At 39.4% G+C, this 13,637-nt stretch overlaps 2 protein-coding genes across 5 annotated transcripts; one reads left to right on the forward strand and one right to left on the reverse strand.

The window, feature by feature from the left end:
* Window positions 1–78: 78 nt before the first annotated feature.
* usp16 (ubiquitin specific peptidase 16) lies at window positions 79–5,770 on the reverse strand. Of its 3 annotated transcripts, none has more exons than XM_049577001.1 (18): window positions 5,512–5,770; window positions 5,260–5,326; window positions 4,976–5,172; window positions 4,785–4,888; window positions 4,572–4,684; window positions 4,223–4,455; window positions 4,031–4,126; window positions 3,789–3,919; window positions 3,591–3,678; window positions 2,971–3,052; window positions 2,759–2,850; window positions 2,620–2,673; window positions 2,351–2,518; window positions 1,551–2,238; window positions 1,243–1,337; window positions 951–1,037; window positions 691–838; window positions 79–602 (listed from the first exon to the last, which is right to left on the reverse strand). In XM_049577001.1, exons 2-18 carry the CDS (start codon window positions 5,318–5,320, stop codon window positions 481–483), a joined length of 2,559 nt encoding a protein of 852 aa, XP_049432958.1. In that variant the 5' UTR covers window positions 5,321–5,326; window positions 5,512–5,770; the 3' UTR covers window positions 79–480. The 3 variants fall into 3 exon arrangements, with proteins under 3 accessions (XP_049432958.1, XP_049432959.1, XP_049432960.1); XM_049577002.1 differs by having other exon boundaries at window positions 5,454–5,770; XM_049577003.1 differs by having other exon boundaries at window positions 5,439–5,770.
* A 46-nt stretch (window positions 5,771–5,816) lies between these two features.
* Window positions 5,817–13,637, forward strand: rwdd2b (RWD domain containing 2B). 2 transcript variants are annotated; one of them, XM_049577013.1, is made up of 5 exons: window positions 5,817–6,249; window positions 6,347–6,414; window positions 7,892–7,973; window positions 8,088–8,260; window positions 8,360–13,637. In XM_049577013.1, exons 1-5 carry the CDS (start codon window positions 6,037–6,039, stop codon window positions 8,610–8,612), a joined length of 789 nt encoding a protein of 262 aa, XP_049432970.1. In that variant the 5' UTR covers window positions 5,817–6,036; the 3' UTR covers window positions 8,613–13,637. The 2 variants fall into 2 exon arrangements, with proteins under 2 accessions (XP_049432970.1, XP_049432969.1); XM_049577012.1 differs by having other exon boundaries at window positions 7,892–8,260.

Here is a 13,637-nt window from a genome sequence, read left to right on the forward strand (position 1 = left end):
ATGCTCAATGCAAGAGTCAGCAAGCCAGCACACAAGACAGGAAATAGCCTTCTTATTTTTGAAGCATTTCATTACATGACTTTGATAAAAAATAGACATATATGTTAAACAAATTATTTTTTTCCCAACTTTCATTCATCTCCTGAAACAGATTTTTGCAACAAATTCCAACATAATTATCCGTTCAATGTCCATCTTGACTTTCATTGCACACCTTGCCATTTTCTCATGGGTGTGAGAAACATACAGCTGGTCCTGTTCAATACATGAAACACTGCATGACACCACTGTGATGAAAATGTCAACACTGTCAAATATCCCTTCCACATAATTGATTTTTCAGTTTCATTTCAGTCCAGTTTTAGTCACTGACAATGCTGATTGGTTAACTGTTTGAGATCCCTTATACTATGGAGCTGAAGCAGCAGCAGTAGGTTGGTTTGCTTGTTTAGTTTTCCTGAGAGATGAGGCACCGATCGATTAGAGGATTCTTTCATAGAAGAGGAGGTAGGCTTGGCAACTCTGGACTTTACTCTCGCTCACAGGCTGAACACTTGTGTCGCTGATATGGAACCAGGATCCTCTGGGTGGCTCTGCAGGGCCTGAGAGGAAGTGATGAGTTAATGGAGATAGATAAAACGTTACGACCAAGTTGTTATTTTACTGACTGTCATACCCGAGTACACTTACCTTCAGCTGCAAGTCCGTTGGATGAGGGTTTAGGGCACTCGGGTCGTGCTTTCACATACGCTGTGTAATGACCTGACCTCATTGTTCCACTGTGCTCTACAATACCGTACAAACTGTACAAAATATGAGTATCTCCCTCTGTCAAGTTCTGTTCGGACACAACAGTTTGTTAGTGAAACTATAATAAAATAATAATACATTTAGAAATAGACTGGTAAAAGTACTGATATTTAATAAAAGCTGTTAATCCCAATATTTACCTTGCATTTAACCGCACAAAAGGGAGCTAGATCCAGTATCAGGGGGAACTGGACATGTCTGTTCACCTTACAAATACTGTATCCATTCTAGAGGAAAACAAGAAAAGTGATCTCATTAGAATTCCATAAAAAGGAAGTGTTTCAATGCCTCACAAAAGACAAAAAAAAAGAGATCAAAACATAACGTGTCATGCTTTTTAAATAGGTGGTTCAGAGCTGCGTGAATAAAAAACAGCTTGGCTGACAGGATCAAAAGGTATAAAGATGTTAAAACGTTCTTCAACTGTCTTACCTGTTGAAATCTCTTCAAATGAAGGGTTAGCACTGGTGGGGGTGAGGAGATCAGCATTTGCTTCAGAGCATCAGTGTAAATATTCTTCTTGGATCCTAAACATAGCACAAATAAAGGTGATGAACTTCAATTCAATAATCCCCAAATGGAAAAGTTAGTTGCTTACACAAAAAGAAGCAACAAAAGATTAGAAAAAAACACCAAAGATGCACAATTTAATTGGCTTCTTGCCTTGTTAGAATTACTGGATTTGTGATACTATACTGCAAAAAATATACAAATATGTAAGTCACAGAAATTCTACATACCTCCGGGTTTGTCTCTGCTTGGCTGCCGTTTAGTGCAGGTGACACATAGCAGGCTGTTGTTCTGTGTGAGAGTTTCCACCTCTGTGAACTGAAAAAGGCATGATTGGACCGAACACTCCTGTTTCTCAGGGGTCGTCCTGGTAGCCAGTGTGTGGAAGGCCAGCTCTGGGTCCTCACATACAACAGTGTACTCTTTGGTCTCAAGTGGCTCATCTTCACTCTCCATGCTTTGTTCCACAGCATTAGAGTCTTCTATAAAGGCATCATCCAGGGTTACCTTCTTCATCTCACCCACCAGCTGCGTTTCCTCCTCTTCTTCCTGATCCATGTCAGATACTTTATCATCAGCTACAATGCTGTCCATTAAGTGCTGCCCCTCTGATAAGATGGTAAAGCGGTTGCTGACCGATGACGTCGCTGATGAGTCACAGTTGATCACCTCGTCCTCATCCTCTTCTTGTTTCTCCTCATCCTGGACTGTGTCATGGTTCTCCTGGTCCTGATCAGTTACACTGATTTGTGCAGGATTTCCTTCACTTTGCGAGGTTTCTTCATTTATTTCAGTGTCAGCATTTTCCCCATCCTTTGCATCTCCAGTAGGATCGGTCTGTTCACTCTTTGTGTGGCTCTGAGACGAGAGACTGTCCAAAGTGGCTCTGCCCTCAATCTTCTGCTGCCTCTTTTGATGCTGTAAGCCAAGTTAAGAAAACAATACAGACTATTTTGTTTATTCTGCACAATCATCAAAAATGAATTAATGCAATATTAAAACAAACTTCTGTATACATTTATTGAGCTACCTTTGCCTGCTTCTTTGCCTGCTTCTTGGCTTTCTTCTGCTGGTACTTGCTGCTAGACCCGGTGGGCATGTCATCATTCCCATTTGTCAAAGCAGGGCTGTTTCTGCCTTCCTGGTTTGACTCACTGGTCTTCTGAACTGCTTTTTTCTGGTTCTTCTTTCTGTATGCCTGCAAACGTAGTCGCAAGAGGGTACGTGCGTCTAACAAAAATAAAAAATGAAGAAATAGTTGCTCAACAAATTGTCAGAAAACACTCCTAAGGGCTTTACCTCATCAGAAACAGGAAGGGAAAGATCCAAAAACATCTCGGTGACTACAGACACCTGTAAGTGCAAAGCAGTGGCCATTTAGTTTGAAATCGACATGACACTGACAGGTTATTTTAAAAAACATTTCCACAATACATACCGTTTTACACTCCTGACACATTATAGTGCTGGTCATTTCCCCACTAAAAACTTGGTCCACAAAGTTTTTTGGAACACCATTTTTCTCGTATTCTGAAATCAGAACTTAATTGTCATGGGCTACATTTAACTTACTTTAACTTACTATATGATATGGTATACGAAAATATGACACTGACTTCAAGATGTTTAAATTAAAGCCCAGTTACTTACCTTTAACCAGTGTTTTCAGCTGCTCTCCATCTGTGCCTTTTCTAGATAATTTCAATGCCTCCATGATCCCAGAGCTTACTCTCTGTGGAGACAAACACAATCTTAAATGTAAAAGGATAACAGAAAACTTTTGATGAATCACAAGGAGGAGCTCTTGCAGATAAAAGATGTACAACATTTTCACAGAGTTAAATTAATTTCAGCCTCTTAACACTCTGGATTGCACGCTCTTATAAAACCTGCTCTCTGTGAAAATTAACCAACCTATCAGAGTACCTTTCAGGGAGAGCAAAATCCCTAAGGCCATTAAATGAGAAGGGAGAAAATACTATTTAGCCACGATTCTTTGCATTTTACATCTAACATGTCCTTGATTTGTGACTTAATTAAGAATCTGAATGACTTGGTGCCAATGAGCCTGAAATAAGAAATTTAAGTGCCCAGTGCAATACATAACAGCTGGCATAGAAGCACTATATTCACGGCAGTACTGTCCTGCTGTCAACACACTATACTGCCATGTAACACATAGCCACTTGAACAGCTACAGAATCAATTTCAAGCGTAAATCTTTCACCAATGTGACATATAAAGCGATCTGTTCAAAACTGAATGCATACTTTGATCTCCTCAGCTCGCATCCCATCCAAAAGGTAGCGCAGCAGCTCCTGGCTATCTTGCTGCTGAAATCCTTTGAACCTGGCAGCCCTGCAGAAAGGAGACGAGAAAATGAATGACACTTAATGTAATGATGCTAGGAAATACATTTTAAACACATCTTAACGTAGAGTTCCACCTCAACTTGTAGTCACACTCACTTTTTGCAAACTTGTGTGAACAACTCCCGCGGTGTTACCACACCCTTCTTGGATTCCTGGATCTCATTGAGTAGTTGACACATAGCCAAAGTCAGGGATCCAGGCTGGTCTAACTGCATTACAATAGGCTCCTGCAACCATAATAAAACTGAGTCTTAAGGAATAAATAGTGTATCTTAGGCAGGATAAATCTATCAAGTTTACAGTTAAAAACAAACATTGAAAGAATAATGGCAACACACCAAATCCGAGGAGGCACTGGGTTTAATGTTAACACTCATGTTCTCTTCTATCACTTTGTTGAGAGTCTGTCTTAATAGCTGTGTTTGAGAGAGATTCTGGAAAAGACAATAACAGCAATTAATAATAACTCTGGACTTCATGACTTCTCTCATTTTTACTCAAGACTATCATCCTATCAAACACAATCTTACCTGAATTACTGCATTAAAGAAACACGTATTTCCCAGGTTGCTCAGCCCCTTTACTGAAACACCACCACTATCTTCAGATGTGCCAGACTTGTGTGATTTCGCAGCACTCTCTTTCTTTGCATTTTTCTTTTGCTGGTCCTTATTTTCTTTGTTTTCCTTGTCTTCACTGTCCTCCGTTTTTACAGTCTCTGTCTTCTGATCAACTGCTAACAAACTGTCTTCCTCCTTCACTCCTAAATAAGAAAACACAACATAGCGCGCATGGTCATAGAGACATGTCATTTTTAATAATTTACATTTAAATAAACCATCAGAACACAGTAATGTTAAACTTTCCAACAGGACCTACCTTTCTGTGGTCTCTTCACGGGATCTACAGAGGTCTGCTTTTTTAGGTTGGTCACCAGCTGAGCCAAATGTCCAGTTCTGGAGTACTGGACTACATCATCACATATGTAACACCTGCAAGTTTGGTAACACATGAAAAAAATACTTGTACTTTTCATTTCAAACACAACATAAGCCTCTGCAACTAACACACCACAGCAATATACTAACTTACCATACACTCCAGTTGTCCAAACTGATCACTAGACAATGTGGATCAGAGCGCGGAGTCTCAGAATGTTTGATGGCATGCTGGTTCTCTGAGTTTCGTCCACATCCCTAGTTAAAAAGATGCATCCAGTCATTAGCAAAATGTCACTTCAGACACTGTCAAAATCTGAATGATAAATGGGTTGAAAAACTCACTCTATGGCCACATTTCAAACACATCCATACAGGTGCCATTTCTTGTTCCTCTTCAGGGTCCTGAAGCACAGGCATGCTGACATTTTCTTTATTTTCTTCATGCTTACAATCCTGGCAACTCGTCCAATCCGAATTGCCAGAGAGTTTCTTAAGAAGAGTTTGGTCTGTTCCCTTCTTGATATGCCTGCAGGATGGACCTATGGAGATAAAAACACAATGTGGTAAAAGTCACCCTAGGCCTCCAACAGGTTGTCATTTGATATGAAAAATGATAACTTTTTTACCTGTCAGGTCAATGTCATCGTCCTCTCTGGAGCTCTTGTCCTTCCCCCTTTTCTTTCCCATTTTTACCTAACATTAATTAGAGATTAATGGAATCAGCCACACAGCAGTTACCACAAATAACGCTAGGTTTGGCTAACAGATACATCATATCATATAGCTGCTTAACACAGTTTAGTACCGATGCATTTAGTACCAGTAGCAATCAAGTAGCATTTAACTCCGTGAACATCCTCAGGGTCCAGTTAACTTACTGTCGCAAACGGAGCCTAAAACCTTAACAGTTTTCAGTTTCGTTTACTTTGTGTGGATTAATTCTCTCATCCGGACATAGTTAACTTGGTTTAAGGATTTTGGCCGTAAAATCCAGGTCTCCGGATAAGAAAGGGGCTCTACAAAGTTTAAAATTCGCGAAAAATCACTCCGCTGATTTGGCAGAAAAATCCCAGCTGACACATGCAGACAACAGAGGAACAAAATGTGATGGTGCCGCTGTTTCTGCTGCTCGGTACGTGTGTTTCCTGTGTGCGTCGCTTGAAACAGTCCGAGTCGAAACAACGCTACTGGCCACGGTACAGCACTAGCAGTGAGATAACTCAAGTTGGTCGGGTGTTTAACTAGCCTGCGTGTTCAGCTCCTTCTGTATATAGTTTAATATATTTTATTAATGCTAGACGCTTGACAAGACTTTAAACGACGGTATATTTCAATGCTGACACCGTTTACTTTAAACACGGATTGTTCGTGTAATACAGCAGTGAACACCACGCTCTATCAGTATGTCTTACTTGGAATGGGCAGAGTCTCAGCTTGCAGAGATAGAGCTACTGACCAGCATGTTTCCCACCCAGGAGGAGCTGGAGATCACAGACCAGCTGGCACTAGCTGAGCTCAGGGAGTATGTGGAGGGCTCAGCTTCAGCTGACAGTCCCCCTCCCTCGAGACCTCACTTTCTCATCAAGCAGAAGCTGGACACTGCAAGCATGGAGAGGGTAACTGAATAACCGACTGCCATAGTATGTCACTGATTTAAATGCACCCTCAGTCATAATTGTTTTCTGTCTTTTCTTATTTTGTTGCTCCACTCAGGCGGATGTTGTTGTGTCCTGTGCTTATCCATCCGAATATCCCAGTGTGTTACCAGAGATAACAGTCCGGTAAGCCATTATCCACTCTTAATGTGTAGTGAAGTGATGAACTCATCACATTTGTAATACAAGAACGTAAATAACTAATTTGCTTAGATTATAGTTATTATGAAATGTGCACACAATTGTTGATTTAGAAACTTGCAAAACAGCAACACAACATGTTGGACACTGTACAGACCATAGACAGTATAGCCTATACTGCTGGGATACTCAGCTTGCTGTGCCCAGGGGCCAGTTTTGCAAAATGACTGCCTTTGACGTTTGCTATTCTGTGTCATCTTTGCAAAGAGGCAAACCCAGCCACAGCAGCGCCATGCAGGTTGGTGTCCGCAGGGATGTTTCTAGGATTCAAGAACATTTAGGGCGTAGCCCGGAGCTCTGTAGGGGAGCTGGGGAATCCTCCCCTGCCAGTTTTTTGGATAAATAAGATTTATTTTGATGCTTTTTATGGACCCTGGCACCATATTTACATTGAAAGTACAAAAAAATCTCAGTATGAATCAGTTTATTTGCATTGTTAATTACAAAATGCAGGCACACTAGCACACTATTGCTATACAGTCTATGGTCTATGTCTGTGTATACAGTGGATGATAGAGAGTCATCGGTGTTGAATTTTTTTTTTCATCCAAAAAAGTTTTCCATTTAGAGATCATGTGTGAATTGGAGCCAGTTATCAAATGTCAAATTAGCTCCTGCAACCTGACAGCTCACAATGTTGTAACATTTTCATAAAGCCTCCACATCATGCAGACATTAATAACTCAAGCACACACATCTCACCTCTGCAGTTCAGGCTTTCAGGTTTATGGAATAAAGCTTTTACTGACAGAATGGCAATGAGCCATAAAAAGAAGCCAAGGACAACACTGCAATTAATGTGGTCTAGTGTGAAAATAAAATGATAGAAAATTACATAGATGAACATAAGACACAGAGGAAAGGGTGTGTGTGACTGCAACAGAAAGTAAGAGGGTATTTTCTGCTGTTAGGGTGTTGGAAGTTAACAAGTCTGCATGGTTGAATACACATAGCATACAAATAGCTGTGGGTTGTGTGTGATCACTTTATGAAGTTGTTAAGCTAACATTAAATAATCTTTTTTAAATCTTTATTAAGAAAAGCTGTATTAAAGCTGCACACCAATGGCAGCTAATGAGTAGCAGTCTTGCCTAGAGATCTAGCAGAGTTTAGGTTATGTATGTTCTGTGTATCACAATGTAAAATAGTACAGCAGCAGTAAAGAAAAAAGACCCTGTAGTTGCTTCCAGAAATTACTGTATTGAGGGTACTCATTCATATTGATTATTAAGCCTTTCAACCTTCTGAAGATCAGTTATTGTGTGCTATTTTGTACTTTAAATATTAGCCTCTACAGGATTTCTATCAGAATGTTTTGCTTCCAAGGATGGGAACTTCCAGCTCCAAGTGGCCTTGAATATTCTCTGAATCCATCTCACAGCATGTTTTATTCGTGCCCTAGGTGTGCGGGTCTCAGCAGGGCCCAGCAGACACAGCTCCACACAGATCTCAATGCACACCTTATGGAAAACTGCCAGGGGGAAGTATGTGTGCTCTCTGCTGTGGACTGGGTGAAAGACAACCTGCAGCTCTTCATTAATAAGAGCTTATCAACAGCAGCCGCTCCTAAGAAAGAGTCTTCTTCTCCACGCCCACAGGAAGTGTTCAGCCGATTGTGGATTTACAGTCACCACATTTACAACAAGACGAAAAGGAAGAACATCTTGGAGTGGTCCAAGGAGCTGGGCCTGTCAGGATTTAGTATGCCTGGGAAGCCTGGTATTGTGTGCGTGGAAGGTCCTCATTCTGCCTGTGAGGAGTTCTGGTCCAGGTATCTTGAGTGTTGTTATTTTTAGCAGCTGATGTCACAGCCAGAAGCCTGCTGAGGTCCCAGTTTTATTATTTTTCCAAACTTTTTCCCATTTCACAGAGTGAAGGTTCTGACATGGAAGAAGATCATGATTCGACATAGAGAGGATATTTCCCTTGATCGTCCAGGCGAGGACAGCAGAACTGGTGAAAGTATAGACTCCCTGCGCAAATTCACAGGCTTTGAAGAGGCAATGTTTGACCCCCATGGGAACAGAGGTAATCACATGGACCTTGGGCAGCTCTACCAGTTCTTAAATGAGAAAGGCTGTTGTGACGTCTTTCAAATGTATTTTGGCATTGAAGGTAGGTAGTTGTCAGATCCAGAGAATGAGTATACATAGGTAACTGGTGCCTTGTCATTGAAGTCACTTCTCCTGAAAATAAGTGTTACCTTAAAAATGGAAATGCATTCATTATTGTTTATTTTTATTTTTTGTTTTACATACAAGCACACAAATGGGTTTTGAGCATCTGGTCAGATGTGCCTGAAATAACTGAATAACCATTTTACGGATGTTGCTCAGCTGTTACACCTGGGACTTCATTCGGATAGAAGGCAGAAAGAACATTTCTGCAATTTTCAGAAACTAAAACTTCTTTTTAGCTAATAGGCATGTTTTTCCAAAAAGAAGCATTAGAAAGATGTTTATCTGAGAGTTTTCTCGAGGACCTCAGTTATATTTGCAATTTTAATACTCCTGCAAGGATCACACCTTGCCCTAGGTGTTTCTTTCCTCAAATGGCACCGCTGTGTATTACTGCCAGGCTATTATAGGATTTTCAGGTCTGATACCACATTAATAATTGGACAACATAGTCAACAATCTGCTAGATATCTGTTTATGAAATCTGTTGATTTTCCTCTTATGAATTATAGATAACATAACTGTGGAAAGTCTTCCTCTCCAATTTTCTTTGAATGATTCGTTCTTAGATAAATTGTGCATAATTGTGGATTACACTCTGGTAATTAAAACGTGTGGGTATTGAACATTTAAAAATATTCATATAGATCTTTATGTGGATTTTGTGTGTTCCTCTGGGGTTCAGTTTAAGGTTATCATGTCAAATATATAGTCCTGGTGCCACTAAATGGATATTCTATTGGTGATTTTATCAGCAAGAGCATTCCTTACAGGAATCACTTATATACTATATCCATTTTTAGTATCATACCACCACCCTACCATATGTGTCACACATACACAATTACAAGACTGGTGGGACAGGGTGTCCTAATGCTTTGCAAATACCACTAAAAATTATCGCCTCAAAGGAGTTTGAACCCTGAGTGATATTTCAGAGTTCAGACTTTGTTAACAGTTAACTGTACTTTTTAGTAACCTACTGATTTTTCACCTGGACTGTGGTGCAAGATCAATACTAGATGACCTGCTGAAGTCCAGCTTGACATAGAGTTATTATGATGACAAGAATTCACAAGGACACACCACTTGAAGACAAGCTGGTTCAGTAGTTTGAGGCATTGGATTGAATTTACTTGGAAATTTGCTTGGGCTAAAATTCCCAGCAGATGGCAGCATTATATAACCAAAGTTGGAAAACATGGCATCCTTAGATGGTACCTGTGATTTCTGAATGTTAACATATTTAACTCTACTAAAATGCATAATCCTTTAAAAAAAAAAAAAAAAAAGACCTGCATTTGCCTAAAATTAAGCAAAAGTACAATACTGCTTTACTTAAGAATATTTGCAGGTAATACTTGGATCAAATATGAAAATATATACATTTTTAAAAATGTAACTTTTATGAGTCATGCAGATTAAAATGTTAATTCTATGGTGTTAAAAGGTAATTGTGGACTTTTAAAATATCAAGACACTAACAACAGCAAGGAGTTTCTCTGTAAATGCTATAAAATACCCCACGTGCCTCTACATTATCTTATGTGCATTTTTTTTAAAAAATGGTTTAGCTTTTATATTTATCTAAGATTTTCTAACTGATGAATTGACACCAGATCAAGGGATGGCTATGAGGGGGGCTTTGTCAGATTTGAGTCCCAGGTGTCTTTTGTCCTGGGAGATGTTGGTCCTGGTGGTCTCCTGTTCTGCTCCTCCTCATGTCACAGATTCTTGCTTTGCCCCCAGAGAGTAGATACTCACTCAAGTCAGACCGCTAACTTGCCTCTTTAGAAGTCTCATCAGAGGGCTCTTCTGTCTGTTTGTTTACCAAGCAGAGCTCAACTCCCAGGTGCATCCACAACTTCAGCTTTTCCCCCAAGACAAGACACTCTGAATCACAGTGAGCAACCTCTTCCACCCCCTCATCCTGTGGTTCTGGGTTTAAAATCCCTTGCTGAGTAAGCATTTCTAGTGCAAGGTGTCTAAACTGAATCAGTCAGTTGATGCCTTTGTCATAACTGTACTTTATATGGCTGTGACTAAACAGTCTTCACTTCTCTAAATAACCAGCATCAATGCAACTTCAATTGGCTTCATTTTATGTTTACTCAAACTAGTTAATAAAATATATACATACAGTAGGGGTCTGGCCCTTAGCTGTGGACACATTCATCACTGTAGTATGGTATCGACTCAACATTTCAAGGACTTTCTTAAATATCAAAAGAATAAACAATAAACACAAGCAGAAAGGAATAAAATAATTTGATCAACATTTGTACGTATGCATTACAGGATTTGAAAATGTGTCAATCAAGCAGTATTTCTGCCATAATATTGCTGAGCATCTCTAGCCTCATCTGTGTGGAGTTTGGGTTAGCTGGACATTGGTCGATATGTCGTTAAATGATCTGATATGAATTACGAAGAATACCTCTTTTCTACATTTATATATCACCTGTCATTTAAGGTGATGATTTACATAATTTCATAGTAGTAGTGTTAAAGCAATGACCAGTGGACTATGAATTGCCAACTTTTGTAAGAAATCAATTGTGAATGCTCTTTCAATAAAGACAGAATTTGTTTTTATTCCACTCTGTTAATTTGCTTCATTCTACGCACAGATGATTTTCAAGATGCGTCATTGATTTCCTCTTTAATTTTTTTCAGCCATAAATATACAACAGTACACCTACACAACAGCAGATTACACATCCTAAAGATTACTTGAAAATGCCAAAGTACTAATTCAAAGGAAATGTGTTGACAAGTGTTTGAGTTACTGTATGGCTTACTAGATAACATCACAGTGCTCTTTTGCTTACTGTTGCACTTTGTGAATGTCCTTCATTCCTTGGTAAGTGAACTGATGAGTAGCACCTGTATGTTTCAGGATATGATCCTGATATTGCCAAAAATAAATGCCCTTCTAACTAAAGCCATGATGAATTTGTGCCTTGAGGCATGGCTGTGAATGACCAAGTGGAAAATGACAACATATCTTAGTCATGGCCACCTGTTCCCTCCATCAGAGGTTCACAGATAATATCTACCTGCCAGATGTGACTATGTGGTTTCTAGTAGTTTTAACTGCAGTGTCTAGAATACTGATGTTCACCAGTGGAGCAGTGTTATTGACCTGTGCTGCAGCTACAGCCGTAGTGCAAATCATTAACACTACCTCTGGTCAATACACGTCAACAACACCTTAACAGGTCAAGTGAAGATCACTCCGTAGCAGTTTAACTATCTTCTTTGTTATCTTAACCCACGTCAGTATTCTCCATCCTTACCCTCCAACAGACAAACAGTGCCATCTATAAGAGGTAGAACAGTGGCTGATTTTTGACAGATTTATAAAATTAAACATTAACCTTCAGGGAAAGAGAGCAAAGCCCATTTCACACAGCAAATGCCATATGAATATGTGTGTATTATTCAGGCCCATCATGTGACAAGATGCATCAGTATGAATGGGTGGCTTTGCTCATTCATGAAACGATTTATTGGGCGAAAGGGCTAAAAGTTCTACACTGTATGCCCCATACAGATACAATACATAATACTAAATGAAAATCTCAAAGCTGAGGAGTCACTCTAACCTGAGTAATTAATTCCTTTCATTTCTGGAGTAGAGAACCAACTCACAGACTGCACTGTATATACACTGTATAAACTTACAGTTTTATGAAAGTATATAGAGGCCATTTAATTTATGATGATTATCCTGCCTACCTGGGCACTATGGGTTCGGGCTCCACATGGGAAATGTCAATGAGACGGCTCAGCAGATCAAGGTTTTGCTCTGAGTATCTGGAAATCTCAGGGGTGCTTTTCTGTTTCCTCTGATCAGGGGTCTCTGCGACACTAAAATCATTATCACAAAACTACAGGGACAGGTGGCGAAGGTTGGGGCAGTGGTGGTGTTCATTTCCTTCCACTTTCCTGCCTCACAGCGTTTCATTGTTCTGTGACATATTAATATTTTTACATTAAATGAAAGCGGGGAACAGGACCGCACTTAAATGGCTAAGACTGTTGGTAAGACCATTGCATACTTTTATCTCTATCATTGAATTACTGGGGTGACATTGAGGATTTGAATCATGAAAGGAATGGAAAAACACACACACACACACATCAGCCTCTGAATCAATCAACTGAGACTTTTGCCACTGACAACATTTCTGGAATCTCCTGAAACTCATCATCCATATTGAATTTCCACAGATGTATTCATACCCCATGTTTGATGCAATGAGCTATCGATCAAAACCCAAACATGTAGCCTTGATTTAATGAGCCTGCCTTTACAGTATAATAAGCAAAAATAATGTACATTTTCCTCCTACAGTGCAGTGCATGATGCATAGATAGAGCTATTGATGCATCATAGAGCTATTGATGCAATCTGCATATATGGGTTAGATTTAAAAACACTTTCAACCATTTCTGTTGTTGGTCTTTTGTTTTCCCTGCTTCACTTCACAGCATGTTGTTAACACTTTACTTTAAGTCCCCCTTTTTAGCAAATATAAGCAGTATGCAAACATTTAATAAATTGTTTATGCCAGACTACTAAATCTTAAGCATGTATTCATCAAGATGTATAATTCCTCTTCTGGACACTCACTGGAGGCTGCTCTCAGATAATTAATGACAGTAAAATGCAGTTGTGATATTCATAGGAAAAGATGTAATTGCTGACAAATTATGTACATTAATAAGCACTTCAAATGTCCACATATCTTCATACAACTACATTATAGTGTGTTATAAACCATTTATCTAATGTTTGCATACTGCTTATGCTAAATAGGAGGACTTCAAATGAAGTGTTTATACCATTTTGTCTTCCCACTCTAGGAATACTTTTGACGATGCATGGTAAATAGGATCTGTAGTCGATGCAGAGTATATAATAGCTTGGAAAATGACTGCAGAAATCCTATCCCTTGTTCTTGA

This window comes from Epinephelus fuscoguttatus, linkage group LG5 (genome assembly GCF_011397635.1).
Source record: "Epinephelus fuscoguttatus linkage group LG5, E.fuscoguttatus.final_Chr_v1".
Classification (NCBI taxonomy): Eukaryota; Metazoa; Chordata; class Actinopteri; order Perciformes; family Serranidae; genus Epinephelus; species Epinephelus fuscoguttatus.

Excerpts from the sequence above, each read along its gene's own strand:
- usp16 (XM_049577001.1), bottom strand. The coding sequence starts at position 5,320 with ATGGGAAAGAAAAGGGGGAAGGACAAGAGCTCCAGAGAGGACGATGAC. Across the intron at positions 4,127-4,222 it reads TCTTTAATGCAGTAATTCAG|AATCTCTCTCAAACACAGCT; the intron begins GTAAGATTGTGT and ends TGTCTTTTCCAG. Across the intron at positions 3,679-3,788 it reads TTCACACAAGTTTGCAAAAA|GGCTGCCAGGTTCAAAGGAT; the intron begins GTGAGTGTGACT and ends TCCTTTCTGCAG.
- rwdd2b (XM_049577012.1), top strand. The coding sequence starts at position 6,037 with ATGTCTTACTTGGAATGGGCAGAGTCTCAGCTTGCAGAGATAGAGCTA. Across the intron at positions 6,415-7,891 it reads TTACCAGAGATAACAGTCCG|GTGTGCGGGTCTCAGCAGGG; the intron begins GTAAGCCATTAT and ends TTCGTGCCCTAG. Across the intron at positions 8,261-8,359 it reads TGTGAGGAGTTCTGGTCCAG|AGTGAAGGTTCTGACATGGA; the intron begins GTATCTTGAGTG and ends CCCATTTCACAG.